Source organism: Crocodylus siamensis, chromosome 3, assembly GCF_052110815.1.
Source record: "Crocodylus siamensis isolate JL-2025a chromosome 3, ASM5211081v1, whole genome shotgun sequence".
NCBI lineage: Eukaryota > Metazoa > Chordata > Crocodylia > Crocodylidae > Crocodylus > Crocodylus siamensis.
This window is the reverse complement of record NC_143397.1, coordinates 14332957-14358966: the sequence shown is the minus strand read 5'-3', so window position 1 is coordinate 14358966 and position 26010 is coordinate 14332957. Positions and strand designations below refer to the sequence as shown.

Below are 26010 nucleotides of genomic sequence, written 5' to 3'. Positions count from 1 at the left end.
CATTTGCTTTGTGCTGCATTTTCTAGAGCTCCTGACCCTTTTGGTTCAGTATTTGATGACACTAGTTTTTGTAAAGTCCCTTTTATATGGAATATCTGATACAGGTGTGCTGATTGCCATTGATTTCATTCTTTACTAACGGATTGACAAACCTTACTCTTTCTCCAGTTTAGACTGGTAAGACAAACTTCTCTTAGCTTTAGTTGTAGACAGATGTTCTTGTGTTGCATGACTGCTGTAGAATCATGCGCTTAGGACTGTGTTGGTAGTTTTCAGAGATTGCGTTCAAACAGTATTGGGATGGCAAAAATAGATCTATTATGAAATATTCCCTTCGTTCACTAGTCCTTACTGATAGCCTTAGGGCATTCAATTCATTCATTTCCTTTAGGCTGCATATCTCAGTTGCAAGACAAGAGTAATCAAGGTCACTTTTGTTGCTCACTGCTCTTGAATATTTTTTTCCTCTTTTTTTACCAGTTTATGTAGGCAGAAGTGAGGGAGTGATGCCTGAATAATAACAGGGAAGAAGCCACATTTAACATACTTTGGGGTGCACCTGGTGGCGCTTCGTTCATCATACTGAGTAGTGGGTTCAAGGGACTTCGAATGAAAAGGCATAACTCATTCCCATTTTGGTCTAGCAGAGCTAGTACACATTTTTGTAGCTTCTAGGCTGTATAGATTTAAAGAACAAACAGAGCATTGCTCTCTGGTGACTGTAGACAACGATGCTGGTCTTCTGAAGGCAAGCTGCTTATCCCCAATAGGATATGATGCAGTTATATATTTTTTTAAGGGTTAGCCTATGCTTTATAGGACCTTTCATTCTGAGGAGTTGCCAAGCAGTTTGTAAATGAACACACAATGGTGTACAAACAATGTTCTCTTATTTATAAAAAAATAAATAAATAAAAAAATAGAAAAATGGTGTTAATGGCAGTGAAGCATAAAGCTTTTGGCAATACTATACAGTGGCTTAGCAGAAATGTAGAATAGCCAAAGTAAATTTAACTCGTTTTCCTTGTTGTGAGGAGTTCAGCTGAAAGTACCCAACTGCTGTTGGCCTAGGAAATCAGGCCTAGTAGTTTTAGTGTGTGAAACTACTATGGGACTCTTGAAAAGTATAGACTACCAGCACTCCTCACACTTCTTCCTGCTCACCCCAGCTGCACAAACCCCCTAAACCTGATGTTATATTGGTTCAGGAAGTGGAGTTGTACCACTAGTGTGTCCTATCACTCCTAAACCTTGCGTCCAAGGGCAAGAATGATCCAGTTATCGGAGCATTAGCCTGGAACTTAAGAAATCTGGATTCATTTCCTTGCTCCACCACCGACTTCTTCTATTTAGGATACGTCTACCCTGCTTCCTGAGCAAGACTGGGCATGCCATTGAGAAATAAGCTCCATCCTTTCCATGTGCACGTTGGCCCACAAGTTTGTTGGGTAGATCAATTGCCCCAGTCCCGAACACATGCCTGAGTCGGGGAGCCTGATCCTTGTACAAATATGTGTGCTTGGGGCTGCACCAAATTGTTGTCTTAGCAAACTTTTGGACCAAGGTGGTGCAGCGTGCCTAGCCACAGTCAGGAAGCATTGTAGATGTAATCTTTTAGGGTCTGATCCACAAAGGGACTCTGCCCCTGTGAGATGGGCTCCTGCTCCCAGCCTTAAGCATGTTTACCCTATGACTGACTGTTCAGTGCCAAAGAAGAAGCCAGGGTGGGAGCAGAGATGGTTCCTGTTGGCAAAAGCCAGGGCTTCATGGGCTGCACCTGTCCCACAGGCTGTAGTTTCTGTGGGGAAGTTAGCGAGGTGCCCAGCAACTATTAAAGGGGGGACGAAATAGTAACCTATGCTGAAAGCAGAACTAACGCTAGTTATTTGAGCAAGGTGGAGGGAAGAGGAAAATGTATATAAATATTTTGCGTATAAGTAAATAATTCATCTGTGCCCTGCACTAGGGATCAGTCTCTGACAACATATTGTTTAATATCAGCAAATACAGAACGGAAAAGCCTCTGTGTTGAGTGAGGTGTGTCTCTCGTTGTACTTCTTAGGTTCCCAAAGGAAGTTTATTGGCTTGGTTTGATTAGCCAGGCCATGCTTGTAGGCACCACGTGTGGCTGTCGGAGCCACTCTTACAATACTCGGATTTTAAAGAGCTGGGGATTCTCTGGAAAGACCTGAATTAAACCTTTGAATCTTGTTTTGAGCTTTAATTCTCTAAAACAAAAGTCTTATTTTGCTGTCAAAAGTGGGCTTTGTTCTTAAAAATGCTGACATTTCTGCCCAAGTTAATAATAAGCTTTGTCTAAATGTAGAAAAGTGAGGGAAGTGGGGATCAGTAGTAAGCATTAGATTTGCAGTTTGGTACTGTAAAATTTCACCCTGAATTAAAAAAAATGTTGATTACAGGCCCAATTTTTTTGCACTGGAATACAAATGCAAAAATAAAAAGGACTTGTTTTGCAGTGATCAAAGTAGCAAGAACTAAGATGCCGAAAGGGTTATTTTTGTTCTGCAATTATTAACAAATTCAACAAATGGTGATGTTCATAATTCCCCTTATTTATTTTTTTAACACTGGTAAGTTAACGTGCTTCCAGCTGACCAAACACTAAAAATAGCCCCAGTCCCAAAATGCATACAGCCTAGCAGTCCTGTGCAGCTTTGCAGTTAGTGCGTGTTAGCTGAGCACCACTGTGCTCTGTGGAGCTGCGATGCGTGGTATTAGCGGAGGGTCTGGAAACTCTGTGAAATCTGGAGAAGGGCTGATGTTCATTTTGTTGTAACTTCACTTTCTGTGCTAATGTACATTACAAACTTTGGTGATGCCAGCTATGAATTTTCCTATGTTTCTCTCTCCCTTGCTGTCCATTATACATGAGTTAACCTCAGTAAATCTTCTTATCAAGCTGTCTCTCTTGCTTGAATTTGCTCCCCGCTAAGGACCCGTTCCTTCCCTGCCATCCACAGGAAGTTCAGAAGTTTTTAACAACACTATCAAGGCATAAGCCATCTACTAATATACCCTGTTTTTTTTCTCTCCCTTCTTTAGGTTCCTAAAGGAACTGACCAGAACTGGGCCCAGAAATTGTATGATAGACACTCTGCCAGCCAACACTTCCAGAAACCGCGAATGTCCAACACCTCTTTCATTGTGGTGCACTTTGCAGATAAGGTAACTGGGCGTATCTAGCCTGTAAGGCTCTTTAAACACACCAGTCTGGCGCACACTGGCTAGGGTAGTTAGAAGTTTAAATAGCTTTAGTTTTTAAACCATGTTCAGCTCGTTTAGGTGGGGACTTCCAAAGTTGCATAAGGCCTAGGGATGCCTGATTGCCACTAATATTGGTTGGGCATCCAAGTCCATTGGTTGGCTTTGAGAATTCACCTTTAAACTCTGTGCACAGTTTTTAAAATAAGTGGTTTTGAGTCTTTTCATTTAAACAAACAAACTAACCCCCCTACCATGTGCAGAACGCTACATTGAAATAATGTAAGTTAGTCAAAACTGATTGTTTCATCTGGTATTTAGCTTAGGCCATAGCTTAGACAGGCTACAAGGGTGGGCGGATGTGAATAGGATGGGATTCAGCTCAGACAAGTGCAAGGTGATGCACCTGGGGAGGAACAACCGGCACCATACCTACAGGTTGGGGAACTCCCCTCTTGTCAGCACGGAGGCAGAAAAGGATCTTGGAGTCATAATTGACTCCAAGATGAACATGGGCCGGCAGTGTGGGGAGGCAGTCAGGAAGGCCAACCACACCTTGTCATGCATCCACAGATGCATCTGAAGCAGGTCCAAAGAGGTGATCCTCCCCCTCTATGCGGCACTGGTCAGGCCGTAGCTGGAGTACTGCATCCAGTTCTGGGTGCCGCACTTCTGGAGGGATGTGGGCAGCATGGAGAGGGTCCAGAGGAGGCCACTGGTATGATCAGGGGACAGCAGGGCAGGCCCTACGAGGAGAGGCTACAGGACCTGAACCTGTTCAGCCTCCACAAGAGAAGGCTGAGGGGGGATCTAGTGGCCTGTTATAAACTAGTCAGAGGGGACCAGCAGGCGTTGGGGGAGTCCCTGTTCCCCCGAGCACTACCAGGAGTGACCAGGAATAACGGTCACAAGCTGGCAGAGGGAAAGTTTAGGCTAGATATCAGGAAGCGCTACTTCACGGTCAGGGCGACTAGGGTCTGGAACCAACTTCCAACTTCCTGGCTCCTACCCTGGGGGTTTTTAAGAGGAGGTTGGATGAACATCTTGCTGGGGTTGTTTGACCCCAGTATTGTTTCCTGCCATGACGGGGGGTCGGACTAGATGATCTACTCAGGTCCCTTCTGACCCTAGAAACTATGAAACTACTGCTCTCTGAGACCTGGAGAAGGGTGTTTTGTGCCTGCAAATCTGTCCAACATGTCTGGCAACTGTAAAGTTGGTTCAGTTAAAGATACTGTCAAACCAATTATGAGTCTTGCATAAACACAGATAATTACACTGAGAAAGGAATGAAACGAGCTCATTCATGATGTAAGACCTCAGTGGGAAGGAAGTGGGGCGGGGGGAGCCAAGTGAGACAATACAAGGACTTAGTTGCAGAGAAGATACCAACTTCAAGCCTTTAACACAGTGGTTGCTACAGCAGCAGCCTTGGTGTGGGCTCAAGCATCATTGAAAACGGTATTTCACAGGTTTTTATTTCTAGCAAATAAGAATCTTTTCTGAAGTTATAGTTAATCAATGCGCGCACGCACATGTGTGTGTATGTGTTTGAAATGGAAATCAAAAGCAATTCTGAGAAAGTGTCAAAGAAGCCTAAGTGTGAGATATTCCTAAATCAAGTCTCACCTCTATCTGCTAACATCAGAGCAAATTGCACTGTTCACAGCGGAAGCTGACTCTTGCTTTTCCATTATGCGCACAACTTTGCCTGAACCCTCCCCTGTGCATGCTAAAAGAAGATATTCCCATGTCACATTTTGCATGTATGCTCTGCCATCATCTCACAGTTTCTTGCTCAATTCTGAGGTGATTGGAATCGGGGCAGAATAGATTTTATTCTACCTTTTTAAAAAAAATTATTTCAATGCTTTTTTGACCATGTCTTATCTCAAAACTAGCTGATTTTAGAAACTTCAAAAAATAGGCTGTGGGCAAGAGAAATTTGGTGAGACTGAGTACAGACCTCTGCCAGAGGTTTTGAGGCTAATGTGTCTGACTGACATACTAGGAAGACCAGCGTGGCCTTTTAAAGAAATGGCAAAATGACAGCTAGATTGCTGGAAATCAAGCATACACCTTCTCTGTGAAGTAATAATGGTGTAGTGCAAGGTTTTTGAATTAAGGACTTCTGTTCCCTGTATCACTCAAAGGCAATATATTTATTAATAGGATAAACTAATATCTTTACCACCCCATCTGTGCTTGCGCACAGTTCATATTGCTGTATGTGATGGCTAAAGCCTTCAGGAAACATACTGTAATTATAGCATTATTCTTGCAGTGTGTCGGGTATGTGGAAGGGGCATAACCGCTGTTCTTTTTTTTTTTCTTTTTTTCTTCCGTCTTCTGCTGTGGTAGGTTGAATATCAGTGTGAGGGATTTCTGGAGAAGAACAGGGACACTGTATATGAAGAACAGATCAACATCCTGAAGGCCAGCAAGGTAAAAGCAGAAAGACTGGAGAGGCGTGTATGGGTTGAGGCAGAGTTGATATTGATGTTTTGGATGTTAAAATGTTTTAATCCTTTCATTCATTTTGAAATCTCCAGCTGGTTGCCATGTGTGCAGCAATTCCTGCAGCCTCCCTGAGCATCAGCAGCAGCAGTGACAAGCAAATAGAAATAATGAAGTTAAACTGGCTTTACCTAGGTGTTGTCATCACTGCACACTTCTTTTTCCTCCTCTTCCATGCTGTGTCTCCCCTCACCACCAGGCCTGCCCATCATGTTTCAACTGACTTCACCCAGGGGTACTCCTTGTTAATCTGTCTGACCCTGCTCATAGTTGACTAGTGTGAGAGGGGAGGCAAACACCCCCCTACCCCCAAACATGTCCCAGGCCCTTGCCCAATGCACCCCGGTACTTACCATAGGAGCCGAGACGAGCAGCAGCCAGAAGGAAATGCTGACGCAGGCTCAGCAGTCTGCCTGAGCCTGCATATCTGCGAGCACCAGGGACATGGCTCCCAAGAAGCACGGGCTGCTCAAAAGGCAGCCGGGGATTCAGCTGGGTTGACTCCAAGGAGCAGGATGCCGGCTGCAGGGCTCATAGGTTCCAACTCCCAACACCACAAGAAGGAGCTGGGTACTTGCCGGAGGACCTAGATGGGTGAGGCAGAGGGCAGCCTCAGGGGCTGACAGGGGCAAGGGAGCCACACTGAGGAGCAGCAGCCTCAAGGGACGCCACCAGGGAACAGGGGAGCTCCGACGCCATGGCTGGGGACGGCTCCTCAGGCCTGTGGGCAGACCACAGGGGTTCATGAGCCCCCGGGAGGGGGAAGTAGACAATGCTGGCTGGAGGGACCAGGAAAACTGGACTACAGGTTAGCTGGGCCCCTGGGAGGTCATGCCAGAAGAGTCAGCAGAGGCTGGGCACGGGGCGGTTGCTTGTACCCATGCCTACTAGGATAAAGGGGATGACAGATGAGTCTCTCTAGGGGAATGAGGGCCCAGAGAGAGGGAATCTCAGGAGCCTACCAGCAGAAGATGGTTGTTTTTCAGTTGAGTTTCTTCAGTTACAGTTTGGCCCTGCACAGGGCAAGTTTAGTTTCCCAGGAGAGGGGAAGCCGACCTGAAGACAGGGAATGGACCCCTGAAGATTGACGGTCAGGAAGACCCGACCCTTTCGAGGCGGGCAGTGTGGGAAGACCTGCGGGGAGCAGCATTTACCCAGGCCACACACGTGATAAGGGTGGGATAAAGGGAAGGTTTGGAGCCCCATGAAGACAACCCAGGGCCGAGACCTCTTCAGGTCAACTACAGGGAACTGCCTCCCCAACAACAACATCAAAGACATGGCAGGCGAGAAGGGCAGCACCCAAACCATCTAGGTGGCACCAAAACCAGATCTCACTCTGATGTCACTGGGGGTCAAGGCACCTACCAAAAGGGGGCCAAAACCTTACAACACCTACCAGCGACAACTAGGATAAAATACAGCCCTCTGTAGAGTCAGCACAAGTCCTCCTTAATCCGCATTTTTACAGTTACATAGTTTCTAGGGTCACAAGGCACCTGAGTAGATCATTTAGTCCGACCCCCTGCCATGGCAGCAAAGAGTGCTGGGGTCAAACAACCCCAGCAAGGTGTACATCTAGCCTTGTCTTAAAGACCCCCAGGGTAGGAGCCAGCACCACTTCTCTTAGAAGTTGGTTCCAGATCCTAGCCGCCCTGACTGTGAAGTAGCGCCTCCTGATGTCTAGCCTAAATCTCCCCTCTTCCAGCTTGTGACCGTTATTCCTGGTCACTCCTGGCAGTGCTTGGAGGGAACAGGGACTTCACCAGTGCCTGCTGGTTCCCCCTGACTAGTTTATAACAGGCCACTAGATCCTCCCTCAGCCTTCTTTTGTGGAGGCTGAACAGGTTCAGGTCCCGTAGCTTCTCCTCGTAGGGCCTGTCCTGCTGCCCCCTGATCATGCGAGTGGCCTCCTCTGGACCCTCTCCATGCTGTCCACATCCCTCCAGAAGTGCGGTGCCCAGAACTGGACGCAGTACTCCAGCTGCGGCCCGACCAGTGCTGCATAGAGGGGGAGGATCACCTCTTTAGACCTGCTTGAGATGCATCTGTGGATGCATGACAAGGTGCGGTTGGCCTTCCTGACCACATCCCCACACTGCCGGCCCATGTTCATCTTGGAGTCGACGATGACTCCGAGATCCTTTTCCGCCTCCGTGCTGACAAGAAGGGAGTTCCCCAACCTGTAGGTATGGTGCTGGTTGTTCCTCCCCAGATGCATCACTTTGCACTTGTCGGTGTCGAATCCCATCCTATTAAGTTTAGGTTGTAGAGGATTTGTATCTGTGTATGGGTGATTTCATTTCCAAAGAGGCTGCAGTGGACATGGACATAAAGCATTTTTTCCTTCTCCATCTTCCTTCCTATGGTCCTTACTTTCCTAGGACTGCATATTTTCTTTCATGTCCAGCCTCCAATGACTCTGAGACTAAAAAACAAAAATATCTATGATCCAGAATTAACCTCATATATTGCTGCAGTCCTGGCCCATAAAAACTAGTATACATGAAAATGTGTGTAGCTTTTACAGTCCTGCAGTATGTCATTATTATTGCTTCCTTATAATTTGCACATAAATGACTTTAATAATAAAAGTGCAAAAGAGAAAATATAGAGTATTAGTATAACTTAAAAGTTGAAATATCAAGCCAGTTCCCAGGCAAGGAATTTCAGCGTGCTAACAGAACTCCTTTAACATTAACTGCTTGATGTGCATGTTGCTTGCTAATATTGCATACCATAAGTTAACATTTACCAAAGGCATACAAGTTTCTTTGAGTAAATGGCCTATGTCCTTAGACCACCGTGGCTACAGCCAATACCTCTGAAAGTTACAAAATATTATCTTGATTGCATACATGTTTGCAGGATTCCTGCTTTGTGGCTTTCTCTCCTGTCTATCACTAAACCTCATAGACCAGTAGAGCTTAAGACCTGGCCCATGAGCCAGATCCAACCCAGAGGCTGGCCCATGCGACCTGTGGGGCTCCCTGCAGGTCTGGAATTTGGCAGTAGGAGAGTGTTGGTCCCGCTCCCCCACTGCCAAATTTCTGGATGCCTAAGGAGCCCTGGGCCCTGAGAACTGGATTGGGTGCCTGACTCCAGCCTGGATGGGAGGTGGATGGAGGTGGTCCTGGACACTAGCACCTGATCCTGACATACAGGGGACAGGGAGAGGACAGTGTTGGAGTCGTAGGGGGCAGTGCCAGGCCTCCAAGGCCAACCCTGACATGTGGGAGCAGGAGGGGGCAGTGCCAAGCCTCTGAGGCCTAATCCCGGCTTGCAGGGATGGGAAACCGGGCTCCTATGGCCTGAGCCTGGCACATGGGGCTCAGTCCAGCCCACAGGCTGGCCCTGCCCCACTCATCTAGCCGGTGGGGTCCGAAGGTTGAGCACCACTGCCATAGACAACAAGGTCAGTTGTAGTCACCCCTAGTTCAATTTGAACAGTAAATTCTTTGATTTAAGACCTTTTAGCCTCAGGGTTACAGGCTCTGCTACTTTTGGAGGCTAGAAACCTGGTAGGTCTCTTTAAAACAGAAAAAAAAATACTTCTAGAGTTTACAAGCTTCACCAGCTAAGTAATGTGTCCATAATGAATTAATCCTTAGCAAATGCATTGCAAGTCAAGGGAGAAGCTCTAATTTGTATCTGTGAAATTATCCAAGCTGAGAGATGATTTTTACATTTTTACCTGCTAGGTGGACTTCTAAAGTCTCAGTCATATGGGCTGAAAAAGCAAAACTATGCAAGGCAAATAAGACTTCCGTACAATATCGTTAATTGTAAAAAATAAGACTGTACAAATTCTTATTAAAAAATGAAAGGACTAGATAAACATCAGATCTAAATACTTCCATCTGTAACCGTTTCAAACCTGATAGATCAGTTCCTTCTAAATGCATTAAGCCAGATTGTTACAGATAAGTAAACTGAGGCAGGAGGTCACAGTTGCTGATGAGGCCTGAATTAAGAACTAATTCTGCTTCTCTGTTTGTTTATTAGTATGTGACAGCATCATCTGTTTTAATGTAGTATAAAATTGGTATGATCTTTAAATAAATTCATTCTTCACTCATTCTTTGCTTGAGTGAGAATGAAAAAGTAATATTTTTTTTTAGCTGCTTTTCTTAACAAAAATAAAGTAATTAGGGGGCCATAGATTCTTTTTAAACTGGTCTAATCTTTACAGTGTACACTTTAATTTGTTTTCTTTCCCAACTTAAAAAAAAAAAAACCCGCCCAAAAACCTGTCTTATTTAGTATTTCAGCTGATCGTTTAAGTACTCTAGTTCAGCCATACCTACAGGTTTGGTGGCAACAATTTGACTTGTCCCACAGCCAAAAGGGGCCTGGGGTAGTGATGGACCATCATGTGAACATGAGCCAGCAGTGCGATTGCTGTGCCTAGCTGGGCAAACAACACGCTGGCATGCATCAACTGTTGCATCTCATGAAAAACTAAGGAAGTGATACTCCTGCTGTACTCCGCACTGGTGAGACCACAGCTGGAGTACTGCATCCAGTTCTGGGTGCCACATTTCAACAAGGACATGGAAAAACTTGAAACGGTCCAGAGAAGAGCCACCTGCATGATCAGGGACTTGTGAGATGAGCCATACGAGGAGAGGCTGAGGGACTTGGGCCTCTTCAGCCTACAGAAGAGAAGGCTGAGAGGGGACTGGATAGCAGCTTCCTGCTACATCAGGGGAGCACATCAAGAACTTGGTGAACCACGGCACCCCTGGGGAAGACCAGGAGCAATGGATACAAACTCCTGGAAGGCCGCTTCAGGCTCAATTCCAGGAAAAACTTCTTCACAGTCAGGGTGTCCAGACTGTGGAATAAACTCCCTCCAGGGGTGGTACAGTCACCTACGCTGGAAGTCTTCAAAAGGAGACTGGACAGTCACCCCCCTGGGGTCACTTGACCCCAGTTGCCTTTCCTGCCTACTGCAGGGGGCCTGGACCTGATGATCTACAAGGTCCCTTTCAGCCTGTAACCATCTATGTACCAAGTCCAGAAATTGATTTGAAACTGCAGACAACGTTTTAAAATCTGGGTCTTAATTGCTGTCCTAGAAAAGAAATGCTTGGGGTCAGTCAAACACTGGCACATGCAATACATGTACAGAGCAACACCATGCATGTGCAACAGTGTTCATTGCTGGTGCAGTTTCTTGTAGCAAAGCAGGGATCATAGGGTCTTTTTACAGTGTTGGTCATTTCTAAACCGGTTAACTCCTCAATTGCCTTTGAATGTTGTAAACAGCTGTCCCTGTTGCCTGTTCCTATTTAGGTTCCTTTGTCTGAGTTTTTTGCTTTTGCTATTCGTTCCTTGAAAGCCTATCAATGAATTGAAATTAACCTGCCATGTACACAGTGTTATCTGTTTTGTGCAGTCTGTTCCATGTCCTGTTCCCTGTGAAGCTGGTCTATTCAAATCTAGTTTATTTCCCAAGAGCCCTCTTTTGCATTTCTCCCTTGGGTTAACAACTAGCAGGCATATCTGCAACCTCTAAAACAACAAAAAAAGCCAGTAAGAACATGAGGATGGTTGGAAGTGCATCTTGGGATGGCTTTACATAGGAGTTTGACTTTAAAAACATAGATAAAGTCAGAACAGGAAATTGAGTGTTATCAGTGTTGCTGTGGGGTTCAGCGGTTTTTAAATGTATATGAAAATGCCAAGGCATGCTATTTTCTTGTCCACAGGAGTGATTTCAGGTCTAGTGACTATGAGGGTGGGCTTTAGTAATGCCCAAAATTAAAAGCTCTGTGTTCTTAGGAAGCTTATGCAGTCTTTTACCTTGAAATAGGGTATGATTAGAGCTTATTAGAAACTCCATGTAATTGGTAAGAAATTGACGCCGCACAATAAATTATTCAGATGTGCTGTGCTTGCTGCTGTATGCAGCCCTGCAGTGGTGGCAGTGTCTGATAAAGGTTTTTCTCTCATTTTCCTATAGCCCTCACAATTGCACTGCAGTTACGAAGGTGAACAGCAATTAATTCTGGAGGGCTTATTACAGAGCAGTGCTGAGCAGTGGATATGCTTCTGCCATCTACAATGCACTCATTTAGTATCACACAGTCAGAGGTGTTGGATTTATTACCAAGGTCTCCTTCTCCCATCCAATTCTTTCTTCATAGTTTTCATTTCATAGGACCAAACCCAGAGGTGATATAATAAGGTGTACATTACCTATGGGTAAATGTGTAAAAAGGGAATTTAAGCTGTAGTGACTTGCATGCCACGGAACGTATTCCTGTTTTCAGCGGAGGCTCTTCAACTTATGCAAAAACAAAGCATGCTGCTGTGCTATAAGGGTCTCAAAATGTAAGTTTATATCTATGTGTAAAGTGGATATGTATACATGTGTACTGGGCATGTCTACACACGCAGTTAATTTGAAGCAATAAACTTTGGTACATTGCACCAGAATTTATTACTCTTGGGGGCTGGATTTGCACATATGTCCAGAACTGCAGTTCACTGAGCTGGGTCCAATCAGCCCTGGCTGGCAGGTGGCCTGGAGAGTCAGCCTGCCAGCCTGAGGCTACTCAGACCCAGCTTAATGTGCTGCAAAGGGCCTAGGGCATAAGGGTGCTCCAATGCAGGGCTAACTAGCAGGCAGTCTCTGTACTGAAACACCCTTATGCCCAAGCCAGCCCCGTCAGCATCTACACTAAAAGACTCGGCCTCAGGGTGGTACTTGTATTTACAAATACTAACCTACAGCTTAGTTTATTAGTTTACTGTGACTTAATGCAGCTGTAGATGTAGACACTGTTTAGGATCTAATTAGGCAGTGACTTATACCATCTCACATCATTCCTACAATGGGCCCTAATTTTATGCTGTTCCTATCATACTCCAGTAGGAACAATACTCTTCACCAGCTGTCTCATCCCATCCAAGTTGCATAACAATAGTGCTTCCACCTTTCACTTACTAAAAAGCTGAACTTTGTTATAGGATCTTTGTTCTGGTATCTATTGGAGACACTTTGTGCTGGAAGGTCTCCCAGAAACTTCCTCAAGGAGTCTTTTCCCCTCCTACCTGCTTCATGCAGGTGGCATGGCTGTTTCCACTTGCTTTTTCCTTTCTTCACATCTTCATCTACTGGAGAGGGGATTGGTGGCTCTGGTTGTCATTGTATCACTGGGGAGAGCAGGATGTTGTGTTGCCATCTGCCTTAGTTATGACTGGAATAAGAGCAGTCCCCCTTCTGATAGGGTAGACTGGAATAGATTAAAAATAGTCAAACTTAAATTGAGGGGCTGGTCCAGGGGCCAAAAAACAGGATGTTCTAGTTTAGATATGTGAAGCTTGAAACTCATGAAAAAGGTCTAAAAATGTCAAATTCTCAATTTTATTACTAGTCTAGGCCTATCTGGCTGAATTAAAACTCGCTGGCAGGGCTGTCCCTACCGGGGGGGCGAATTGGAGTGACACCTTCCTCCTCCTCCTCCCCGCCCCCCCCGCTGCTGATGGCTGCAGTACCTTTTTTGGATCTGGGGAGCGTGGGATCAGGGCGGGGGCAGGGTCTCGTGCAGGCTGATTTACCCAGGCCCTGCACCCTGCTTGGGTCAGCTCTGATCACTGGAATCGTGTTTTTCTGCAAGACATCTTGGTATTTCCTGGTTTGGGTATACAACTATCAAAGTTGCCATGAGAAACTTCAGAAGCCTGTTTTAGTGGATGAGAGTCATGTTTCAGCTTTCCTTTGCAGCCAAATGTATTACATCTTGAAACATATTGGGGTTTAACAGGGCATTTGGCTGATGATTCAAAAAAGTCCTTTCTTTATTTGAATTGACTCACTAATGAAATGCTTTTCTTGGGGTAAAGCACTACACTGACAGTCTGGGTCTTTTCATTTTGCTTTGTGGGAGAGGGGCCAAGAGAATTTTTCAGTGTATATTGTTTGTATGTGGTGTACACGAATGGTATATTTTGTAGTGCTGTGCGGAGCTTCAGTTACTGATTTGATTCGGTGGCCGAATCTGAATCAAATCAGGAGACCCTTAAAATCTCTCTGAATCTAATTGAATCCCTCCAAGTTGATCCTGAGAGATTCGGAAAGTTTCGGTGATTTGGCCCTAGACACCACTTTTAATGCTTTTCTGCATATCTCAAGGTACCAGATGGTTTGTGAACACTGCAATGGTGGGGTGGGTGGAACATCCCACAGGAGCGCGGGGGGACTCCCCAGTGCGCTTGGCAGCGGACCCAGAAATGGATCAGAAGCACTTCCAGGTCCACCAGGGAGCATGCAGGCGGGCTCCCGCAGCCTCCAGCTTGGCGACTGGTGCCTCCTGGGTCTGGAGGGGCACCTGGGGTCCCCCCACAGCCGATTGCTGAGCTGGGGCAGTGCGGGGTGGCCCCCCAGTGTGCTCCCTGGCAAACCCAGAAGTACTTCTGGTCCACTTCCAGGTTTGCTGCCAAGCACATGGAGGGCCCCCCTGCACTCCTGTGGGATGCTCTGTGTGCCCCAGCATCGCAGCATTCACGAGCCGTGCCTGGTACTTCAAGATATGTAGAAAAAACATTTAAAGCTGTGTCTAGAGCCGAATCAGCATTGCATCTTCAGCTTTGGATCTGGCCGAATCAAATTGGGGACAATGACCCAAATCAACCAATTGAATTGCTGTCCCTGATTCGGGCCAAATCTGTATGTGAATCAAATACAGCCTGTTTCGCACGCCCCTAACATATAAATACTTTATGCCACATACTTGCCTCAAAAAAAAAAAATCAGTATTTTTGATGGTAGTGTTACTCCTTATGCCCACTAGAAACTGAGAGGTGTACAAATCTGAGCAAAATGGACATTGTGCTGATTTTCATTGACCCTGTCCTTTGTACAGTTGGCAGCCCAGTGGCCACAGGCTTTGGTGGTGTGAGATTTAAATGCATACGCTGCATGTAGTATACAACAACGTGAGCTAAAAACCTTCACTTGGGTGTAGAAATGACTAGAAGCAAAGTACTGAAAGCACTAGCGATGCGTAGACTAAATGAGAGGGGGTGTGTGTGTGTGTGTGTGTGTGTGTGTGTGTACACAACACGTTAAAGCAGGCTAAATGCTTTTGCACCGCTTTAATGGTGTTGGTGTTTGCATGCCTCGGTGGCATATTGCGCATTAATTCCAGCCACTGTAGGAAATTCAGTGGCATAATGTGCCTTAAATGACTTGGGGCACAGCAACCTAAAACTCCTTCGGGGAGTTTTCGTTTTCTGCCCCTACAGCCGCGGAGCAAATAACCAGGCTCCATACAGCTCCACGGCTCTGCAGGAAGCCCTGCAGGCAGCCTGGCAGGAGCCCGGGAAAGCAGCTCCGCCCAAGAAAAGCGGTGAGCCTGATTTTTTTTCTTCCTTCCCTGGAGCCTGCCTGCCTGAGCTGCATGGGGGCCCAGTGCTTCCCTCTGTGGCTGCAGTGCCCCCCAGGACCACCTGAGCCAGGTGCCTGCGGGTGGTTACCGCCTGGGGGAGGCTGCTGCTGCCATGGAGGGAAGCACCAGCGCACCCCACCCCCCTGCAGCCCAGGGACCACTCTGCCTGCTGGCAGCTTGGCCTCCCCTACCTGCTGGAAAGGCAGGTAAATCAGCGGGGGGTGTGCACGACATGGGGGTTAAAACGGCCCTGATTTGAAGCGGTGTTTTTTAAAACCCACTGCTTCGATTTAGGGCTCCTATTTCATCTGTGGGATCTTTTGACCTGTGGAAGAAATCCAGCTTCGCATTGTGGTTGAATCAGAATGGACAGAGCCAGCTTTTCTTTATTTAGGGCTATACTGTGATCACAGGGAGGATTCCAGACAGCAAGGGGAAGCGCCCACTTGTCTGTTTCAGAGGATTTCTCGAACTCTCTAAGTTTACAAGCATATTTATACTTAAGGCGGAGAGAGAGAAAAAAATATGACCTTGGAGAAACAAAACAATAGTAAACTACACACGGCCATGCAGACAGTTTACTTAAAGAAAACATCTGTGCACAGGGTGAGATATTACGATAAAACAAGGCATACAGGATTCCTTACCTCAGAACATATAACTGAAATAAGCAGTGTCAGCATGTCTGGTCTCTGATTTCCTAGTCAAGCAGGCCAGAAGCCTGACAGACCCTAGCTGACTTCCTGCCCTTGGGGCAGGGGGCTAGACTCAAGGATCTCCTGAGGTCCCTTCCAGCCCTAATGTCTGTGAAATCTATAAAACAGTAAAGTAATAAGCATGGGGGGAAGAGTGCTTACGACTGAACTTCATGAGGGCTCAGTTGCCTCCACTTCCACATCCAGGATCTATATTCTGAGCTTCCATCCAAGTAAAATTGCACAGTACTAATTGGAAAGCAATTATTACAGTCAACTAGGCCATTAAAGACTTGCAATGAAGTTAATTAGCTTTGCTACTATGGGTCAGGTGCAACCAAATCAGGGAGAGCTTGAAGGCACCAAAAAAAAAAAGAAGAGGAAACTGACTTTAACATATATTAAAAGCAGGAAGGCATGCATCTTTTACAAAAAGATGTAAAACCTCAATTTGCTATAAATGCCTAAAGAATAAATTCCTCTAGCATGCTCCGCATGGTACAAGATGCAGAGAAAGACGGTCTCTACCTTGCGGCACTTACAATTTGAAAGCAATCTTGGAGCAGATCCTCAGCTGGGGCAAACTTTTCTCCCTCTAACTTTAGTTTTATACCAACCAAGGATCTGCCCCCTGAGTTCTGGTGTTCCCTAACTAACTGTCCTCATCTGCAGAGTGCCTGCTCTGACATGGTTGTCTTCTGAGTGGATGACTCTATACCAAAATGCTGACCCCTGTGTGATTTAAGAAGATATTTTAGGGCCTGAAAAGAGTGCGTAGAATTTCATTCTAGTACTGAGCCAGGCTCTAGATCGTATCTGTATTGGTTGGCTTGAAACACCTGCCACCCAAATATAGAGACTATATATTTTTTAAAGAGTCTGTACCCTTCTAAAGGGGACATTAAGCTAAAGATGTCAACCCTTTTTTGTCTTACTATTATGGGCATAAGGGCTGCAGAGATGACAAAAACCACTAAGAACAGGGCAAGTCCCCAGTGTGGGGCAAACTGGTAACATCATAACAACAGATCTCTCTCCTTAGTGGGATTCAGACGGTAATAGTAGACTGTAAGGCGATATCCAGGAGAATCTGGATGGCAGCCACGAATCATTGTATTCCATTGTAGGGGAAGAAGGGAGGACTGGTCCACATTGCTCCTCAGGAGTGGTTGTTCGGCGCCAGGGACTATAGGTTAAGAGGATCCTGCCAGTCTGACCAACATGGTGTGAATCATGGAAAACAAGATGCAAAGATTTTTTTTTTTTTTTTTTTTTAAAGATAATCCAAATAAGTTACCATAGTCTAAGGCATAAAGGAGAAAGAGGAAATACTAAATTAGATGAGCGTAAGGTTTACAGTCCTGTGATCCAGGGTTTGAGGCTTGAGAGAAACTATTTTCTTGACATCCCTCAGATGGTGAGTTTCTAATCCTTCCCCTGATCCTACCTGTGCAACTTGAAAGAAAATACTGAGCCAGGGTTAAAACCATGTTTCTAAAGGGTCCCAACATGCTGTCACAAGTGTGTGCGCGCATGTGTGGAGGGGCATTGCAAGAAAGCACATGGATTGTGCAGCCTGCCACCTTTTCCTAAGCTTACTTCTGATGGGCATGTTATGTGCAGCACAAGACTCTGCAGGTCTCCCTTTGCTCCGCAATCCTTCAGGGGTATGGGAATAGCAGTGCCAATGACCGTCTTCAGTGACATGTGGGAATTTTTACACCTCTGGGAAACAGGCAGACATGCACCCTTGCTTTACCCCGTACCGATACGTCTCTTCTCATCTAGATTTGAAGATGCTGTCCCTTTTAAAAAATATATATATCTTAACTGGTTTTCTAAGTCTTTCACTCTTTGCCCTTGCAGAGCAGTGGCTTTGGCCTGCCTTTTTTATTTTCTGCCCCAAGTGCAAAACTGAGGAAATTGTGGGTGTGATGCTAGCTTGCTCGGCTCATTCTGAACTGCGAGATGGGCTTTTGAATCACAGAACAAACACAGTACCGTCCATCTCCAAACAAAAAACTTGTCTTTTGTAAGTGAAATGGCAGCCAGTATGGTGTGTGACACTCGCAGCGTCTGTGCGCATTTGTGGCCCTGTTTCTTGCTGCAGAGAGCTGAATGACTGTCTTGAGGAAACAGAAGGGAATAATAGTCCATGATGTTCTTGTACCATTTTAAGCAGAAGTAGAAATTTCCCATTCCCTCCGAGAACAAAATGTGGAGCAAGTTCAATACAATGCAGAGCTGGATGAATTACTTGGATATTGATGACTGGGATTTGTCTCCAAGGTGGCTGCAGTATAAGAAAGCAATTGAGGCTGGTAATGTGGACTGAAGCATTGTTCTTCTCTCATTGATCTCGGTTCTTTGAATAGTGTTTCTGTTTGAGAAGCTGCAGCTGTTGAGAGAGAACTTCCTTCTGGAAGACGCTTACTTTTTTGTATAAAGCTCTCATTTCATAATTGCACAGGCTACATGATAAATACCTAATAGCTTTTATGGACATTGTTCATATACTTATGATGCTTTTCTTATTTAAGGTATAGACAAACCTAACAATTATACTGGCATTATTTCATATTATTTTTATACATTTCATGTTATAGTCTTCCTGTATAGGCTATTCCAAAATCACCGATACATCTGTTGGCTCCTAAGTCACCCTAAGTTTTTATTTCATGTTAAAGTTACTGCAGTTAACTTGCTACAGTATAGCAGCAGACAGATGTAAGAGTTAAACTAGAAAAGCTGATGCATGCTTGCAGGCAGCACATTCCTGTCATCCTTTGAAAGATGCTTTAAAACTGCCTGCCCATAGGTTTAGTCTTTGAACATTAAGGTTTCCCTTGCTTTATGCTGTACATGTGCTCCTGGAAAACAGTGCATAACTCTAATTCACATAAAGAGAGCCCGCTTTACAATGTAACAAATAGGGATATGTTCCCAGACGTGGACTGTACTGACCCTCCCCACCCCCTCCCAGACCCATTTCTACTACTTTTACAAGAAAATGTTGGTACTTTCCAACAGCAGACAGTACACACAAGCACAGGGCACTATCATAATGGTGATGACAACTACAGGAACACGCGTCGCAGACAATAAGCAAGGAGCACAGAACCACACAGGAGATATTTTGGTGCTCATTACTCCCACAATGCACTGCACAAAGCAGCTGACTGCGGGTTTCCACTATACAGATCGCGTAAGAGTGAATTTACCTCGCATATAATGAATTGTTAGTATAAAAAGGGTCATCGCCTAATTCACACATACAGATCCCGCATGCAGTGGGAGAAACCCGTAGCAACTTCCGTTGGGTGTTCCTCTGATTACTACTTCTTTGCTGATTTTTGGGTCCAGTTCTAGGATATTGGATAGAGAATGTCAGCAAATTGTCTAACTCTAGGATGTCCCCGGTGCAGTTCCTCCAGTAAATTGTGTGACAGTGGTGATATAGATGCTGATGGTTTCCCTGCCTTCTTTTCAGTATCCGATGGTAGCAGACTTATTTCATGATGAAAAAGATTCCATGCCTGCTCCTCCTGTTGGAAAGGGAACCTCCTCCAAAATCAGTGTTCGTTCTGCCAGACCAGCTGTGAAAGCTGCCAATAAAGAGCACAAGAAAACCGTGGGACATCAGGTAAAGTCTTTCCTGAATTAGAATTCTGACTTGTGTTTCACTTGGCAGCTTTCCTGCCTGTTTCTTCTGCAGCATTAAAAAAGAACTAACTCAGTGCCCGCAACACATGGAGCAGCCACATCCATCCTTAGCTATTAAGCCAGCCCAAGCTTGACTTGGAGAACAAGTGTCCTTCCCACTCCCAAGACCCCCGGCCTTTCAGTCACTCTCCCTCCCTGGCTTTCTGTGGCCCTGACCCCAGGAGCGAGCATCTAGTTTCGGTCCTGAGAAGAGGGACTTCCTATCCTCTTTGGATGACCCAGCACAACCCACAGTTGCAAACAGTGCAGCAAACCATCTCTGGGGCAAAGGCCTCATCATAAGTCCCTTCCAAAAGGTGTAAGCAGTCCCTCCATCCCAAGCCACCCACAGCCTTGAGCACCCCCAGAGATGCCCTCCACCTGGCTCTTCTGGCTGCTGCCAAGCTGCTTCTTTCCAGCCTGGTTTCCCATTGTCATGCACATTTTCCTCTGGATGCCTCTTGAGCCATCAAGCATCTCTGTGCCAACAAAGTCATTCTCAAGGCTCTACTAATGCTGGTTTTATCCTAGGTGTAGCCAGTTTGGGCACTTTTTAACCCTTCATTTTCTGTGCACATGTTAATGTAGTAAACTGAATAACAAAATATAATATGACTGCAGTTGACATGGAAATATTATAAAAAAATTTGTTCATCCTAGTCCAGATGGAGAATTTCACTTATTTGGCTGTTATGTTTCCAGCACCCAAGCTGGGTCATGTGGATGTGGTCACGATGTTGCATTTTGATGTGTCAACATACTTTTTACTTCGTGCATTTCCTACATCGGAGTATGAAATATTTTATTAAGCAGATCAGCCTTGGAAAAGAAAGTATGGCTAGAATCTAGAAAAGTAGCACTGGAAGGGGCCTCACAAGGTCATTTAGTCAAGCCCGCTGCTTCAGGCATCGACATCCCTATCCAAACGGTCCCGTACAAGTGCTTGTCTAACCTATTTTGTAAAACTGTACAAACAACAGTCAGCTACAAAGCACGTTGCCCCAAAACACCAGAAACATGCCACAGGTAAAGCAGAGGTTCAAGTGTACTGATAGAGAGAAACAGGAACTGGCAGAAGAGATGAGAAGAGTTTTGAGGTGGGGCAGTGTAGAACAGAGTCAAGGGACTGTGATGCTGAAGAAGCGAAAATGGAACAGAAAAAGAGCAGGCAGGGGAAGAGATGGGTGTGAGCTCAGAGAGGTAGGGTGCACAAGAGTCCAAACTGAGAATTGTCATGATCAAGGAGATGTCATTTTGTATTTAAAATCTGAGGCAGAGATTGGGAAGATTTTACTGAGAATGAAAGATGAGGACTATAGTAGTATGGCCGTGCTTACTGGAGTGCCAGGAGCAATCTGGGTACAGCATTTGGGATTCCCTACCCCGGAAGCGTAGAGTTTGGGGTCAGGAAAAATTCAGATCAACTTCAGTAGTCGTGATTGATTAGCAAGGATTAAAGCACTGACGGTGGCCAGTTTGGGACGCATCCTGGTGACGAAGAATTCGGTCTCAAAAGGTTCAGGGATGCTTCTCAGCTTTCTCTAGAGCTACTGAAGATTGATATGAGGGACCCAGCTTGAATCTCCTGGTTGAAAGAATGATGCCTGAAACAGAGCAAAATATTCCCTTGGCATTACACTACAGCAACACATTGTGCTGCTCGAGTCCATCCATGTATTGTGTAGAGCACAAAGTAATACAGTACCAGCTGGGCTGATGAAGCAGCATATTGCGTTTCAGCTCCACAGGCTGATCCAGGCTTCTGTTTGTTGCTTACATCTATTTGGGAGGGGGGCGGGTCTTTGATTTGGAGCTGGGCTGTCCCACTGATAGCCCCACTGGCCAGATGTGGCCCACAAGGGGTTAAATTACCACTCGCCATGCGGTTGTCAGCGTGGCTGCCAGAGCTGCTGCATTGGGGCAGCTCTGGAACCCAGACAGTGAATGCTACTTCGGCTTATCCCAGCATCCCCTTGCCTGCTGCCAAATTTGGTGTCTTTACTCGCTGTGGCTACTCAGACCAGCGGTGGAGGAGAAGAGGTGTGGGGTTCCAGCAGCTGCAATGACAAGCCAGTGCCATGCTGCTGGAGGTGGATTGTCTGCCAGTGAGAAGCCCCGTGGTCTGGATCTGGTGTGCGGGGCTGGCTCGTAGGATGATGGTCTCTCTCTCTCTCTCTTTTGTCTCTTTCAGTTCCGTAACTCCTTGCATTTGCTTATGGAAACGCTGAATGCCACCACTCCACACTATGTGCGCTGCATCAAGCCAAACGATGAGAAACTCCCCTTTAAGTAAGTGTGCTTTTCAGGGGTTGGACTAGATGACCTCCTATGGTCATCTAATTTTCTAACAACCCTAATTTCCCATCATTCTGTGAAAAAGCCACCATCTTTAGCTGCTGTCTCCTTTTAGAGACTCTCAGCCCTTAAACAAAACTCCAGGTATCTGCTTTCATATTGTATCTCAAAGCCACAGGGCCTTTTATAAAACTTTAGAAATATGTGTGCTGTGACGTATTTAGGTGATGAGTTCCTTCCAGCCCCAGTGACTTCCATAGACATTGAGGCTGTTCAGAAACTGGTAGATCCATGCTAGCTTGCTGGAATCCTTCTCTTGGGGTGGGAGGCAGGAGGTTGGGGAGGGGTTATACTCCTGCACGTTACTGGAGCATTTGGTTGCTTGGAAATTATTTTGTGACTTGCTTTAAAAATGCAGGGTGTGCTTACAAGAGTGAGGGAGATGGAAGGTAGGGACTGCACCAAACTCCTATTGCCTATTTTGTTTGCAGGATGATTTCAGGTAAGTGATAATTTCCTCATTGATTGAGAGATGGATCTCCGCTCCCTAATATAACTTTCATCTCTAATTACAATGGCAGAATGAGACCTGTCAGTAAAATCTTCTCTAGCTGTGGAAGCAAATGGAGGAAAGAGAATTCTCCTTGTTTCTCATATTTCTTCCCTCTGGTTGAATATTAATGAGAATGCTGGGGCCTTTGTGGATAGTTTATTCATTAAGTACTGGCTAATAAATCAGCCCCATGCATGTTCTACTATAATTGCAAGGCTATGACACAATAATATTTGACCTCATGTTTTGAAAACTCTCTGTAATCATTCCCTGACCCCCCTTAGCAGTAATGTAGTATGTACTGTAAGTATGATGTTCAAATGATTATACAGAATTAATTGGCAGTCTTGTACTACCTCTTGAAAGAATTTATTTTGTTCTAAGTTAATGGAGGTTCTGTCATTAATACAGAGGGTTCTTCATTGCTTTTAAGCATCTTGTGTCCAGTATAGGCTATGATTGAAGAAGGCATGCTTGATCTAGGATGTTAAGATCAAGCAAGACAAAGGAACTATGAATAAATTTGTTGTCTTCTGCAGTATCCCCATGACAAGAGAAAGTGTTTGTATTTCATGAAGTTATCTGCAAATCCATACATCCACTTTTTTAACAAACTGATACTTAGACACAGTTTTAAATCTGGCAGTCAGTTTGTAATGGCAAACTACATACCTGTCCCCATGTCTGCAAATTCTGATCAGGTAATTTTACCTGCTTTTGAATAATTTTTGTAGTTACAAGTCAGGTACCTAAAAGTTTCAAGTATGTGCTGTCTTGCTGAGCTATAATACAGCAAAAATTAACCAAAAATCTTGCATTTTAAAGTGTATTTATTTGATTTTGTTTTAGGTGAGGTGCACATAGGGGTCTGCAAAATCTAGATAGCAGAAGGAGAATAGATATATTTTGAAGTTTTCATCTAAGGAGTCGTAAGACTGCATTGGTCCCGTTGGTTCTGATTTCACCTTTAGCTTTAACTGAGTCTTAATGTTTTCACCCTCAGGTTTTAAGTCCAGTTTTCCCTCCCCCTTCTCATTCTGCCCAGCCATTTCAGAGTACAATTGATTATTCCCTTTTATTACACTATACCCTTAGTCTAAATAATTGTTGTCTAGTCTAGCCTAGCCTACAGGTACAAAACCTCAACTGTAAATTGTGGGCAAGAAAAGAGACTTAGTTCTTGCCTGTAATTGTTAGTCTGTTCAAACTTGGTCCCAGAATGGCTTCAATGTTTGACATGATGCTTCTTAACTACAAAGGGGTAAGGTTGTCAAGTCAAGCTTTCAGAAACAACTGTCAACCCTAAATAGGTCCAAGAATTACTCTTCTGGCCTACTGTCTGTGAATCTCATTTTCAGGGCAGTGTCTGTGTACTTGGTGCATATATCATAGTGTTATTGCAAGAACTTGAAAATAGTGGGAAACAGACAGATACTCTGGGTTGACCTGGTTGATGCTGTGGCCAAAAAGTGACCATCTTGGGCTTGTTATTGTCACCATTCGCTTGCAAGAGGCTGATCTCTGATACCTTCCTGAACCTCCTTGGGTTTTACTTAATTTGTCTGGAACTGAAGATTCAGGAGTCCTAATCCACACAAGCCTTGCTGCTGCCAGCTTACACACGTGTTGTCCGTATAGTCACTTCAAAAAAAGGTTGAGCAGTGGCGAGTCAGAACTGTATGAGCCATAATTTGGGAGGACTTTGTCACATATACATTGTGACTGTCACATATGCAAGCAACCTTGGATATCCTGAGCACCATAATACTTAACTGCAGAAAAGGGAATTAACACCTTGGCCAAAGCAGATGCAACCTATCATCCCTAGATTTCCTATACAGTTTCAGCTGGAGAGGTTCTTCATCTCTTTCTGTGCTGAGAAGTGTTGCTGGGGTAGAGTGATTATTTCCCCATGCACCCTGCTCCTTGCTGCTCCCCCTCTTCCGCAGGTGGCTATTGTTTAAAGGAGATGGCTACAATTCAGAGAAGTCCCTTTAGATTCAGCACAAATTACTTTGGGGTCCTCCTGCATAAAAGCTGCTACATCAATGTAACGCTGTTACTGTTATTTATTATGACTGTTAAAACTGACCCCTGTTGGATTCCTGCTTGGTGCGAGTGACAAGCTGTCTCCGTGTTCTTTCTTGCATTTTTGTGCTTCGTATTGTAATGGATCGCTTGCTGCAGACACAAGAACTGATGAGTTTTTAAAAATGCAGAAAGTAGTTTCAGCACATCGCTTATGCAAGTTTCACACCGTGGAATCTATTTAAAAATTATTCATGAATTCTTGATCTGCCTTCATTAGGGGCATTCAGAATCTGAACATATGCATAAGAACATGAGTATTGTTCCTTACTGCCTGAAATCAGCCAGCGCCACAGAAGCATCTTTTCATGTCTCTGTATGATTTGATAAAGTTGCTCATCATCGTGGTGTTAGAGTACCTCCCTAGGTCAAAATGTGGCAGTTATTTCCATTATAGGCCTCTTTCTCTACTGCACTGCACCAGTTTACCCCAATGCAACTCAACTAAAATCAAGTGTTGGATGACAGTTAGTGGGGAATCTGGGATCTTTGCGTGCTCAGGATGGCATATACGATTAGGTGCCTATGCCAACATTAAAGTCGCTGGTCTCCAAAGCTAGTTAAATGGAAGGTGATCACTATTCTGATCTTAGATTTTAAATAGTGCTGAACGTATGGGATGTGCAGGGTTTTTTTTTCCTGTTCAAGCAAACATTATCTTTCCCTAAGTGGTGTTTGTCCTTTTATAGAAATAAATAAGTATGATACTGTTATAAAATGTAGCACATTAAGATGCTTAGATCAGTGGGATTTTTGACTGTGCAGAAAAGCAGCTCGTCCTGTTTGTCTTCAGTAGTTTTGTCTATAACTTCTGTGTTGGCTTACCCACAGGAAGGATAGGGTTCATGGAAATGCTGCATATCAGATTATTCTGTTTTGTTGAATGCCCCTTGACTGAGTGGTAATATTCTTAATGGCAAACTCTGTTGCACTGTAAAAGTACATCAGTTCAGAAATATGCAAACAAGAGTAGGGGTGCACTTGATAAAGATGTTTTTGGCTGATTTACTAATGGCCAATTTTTTAATCAGTCATATCGGCTGGGACCCTTTTCTTCTCCCCCACCCCTCCAGACTTACCAGCCAGATGTGGCTCTCCAAGCTGCCAGACTGCATTCCTAGCCATGTGCATGCACACAACATTTATTAATGACATTTATTAGCTATGCCAGCCAAAGAAACTGTCGATACTGTCAATTTTCCTTTTATTGGTGCTGATCTGATATGGACTGATAGAGCAATACACCTCTCAAGATGAGGAACATTTGTGGATGTTATCAAATGAAAAGGCAGGACTAGCTAATGGTTGCACTGAAAGTTTGAGAGAAAATAGAAATGGATAAGACCTGCCCTTCAGTGTCTGATCATCTGTTAACCATCAACTCAGCTCTTTTTTCTTTGAAAACAATTAGCAATCTTAAATGGGTCAGATGTCAATCTACTCTCCCAAAGGATTTCTGGTCATGAAGTTCTAGGAAACAGTAAATTCATATTTCCACGTGTAAATGGCACTATATTTCATTTGCCACGTGCTGTGTGTA

The 26010-nt window shown here is 44.8% G+C and overlaps 1 protein-coding gene across 2 annotated transcripts in view; it reads left to right on the top strand.

Moving 5' to 3' along the window:
* Window positions 1–26010, top strand: part of MYO5B (myosin VB) — a 403624-nt gene that overhangs the window by 263973 nt on the left and 113641 nt on the right. For both annotated transcript variants that reach the window (XM_090037780.1, XM_090037781.1), the window contains exons 13-16: window positions 3064–3186; window positions 5584–5667; window positions 19323–19475; window positions 21726–21823. In XM_090037780.1, the coding sequence (XP_089893906.1) occupies window positions 3064–3186; window positions 5584–5667; window positions 19323–19475; window positions 21726–21823 (458 nt within the window). The remainder of the gene's footprint in view (window positions 1–3063; window positions 3187–5583; window positions 5668–19322; window positions 19476–21725; window positions 21824–26010) is intronic.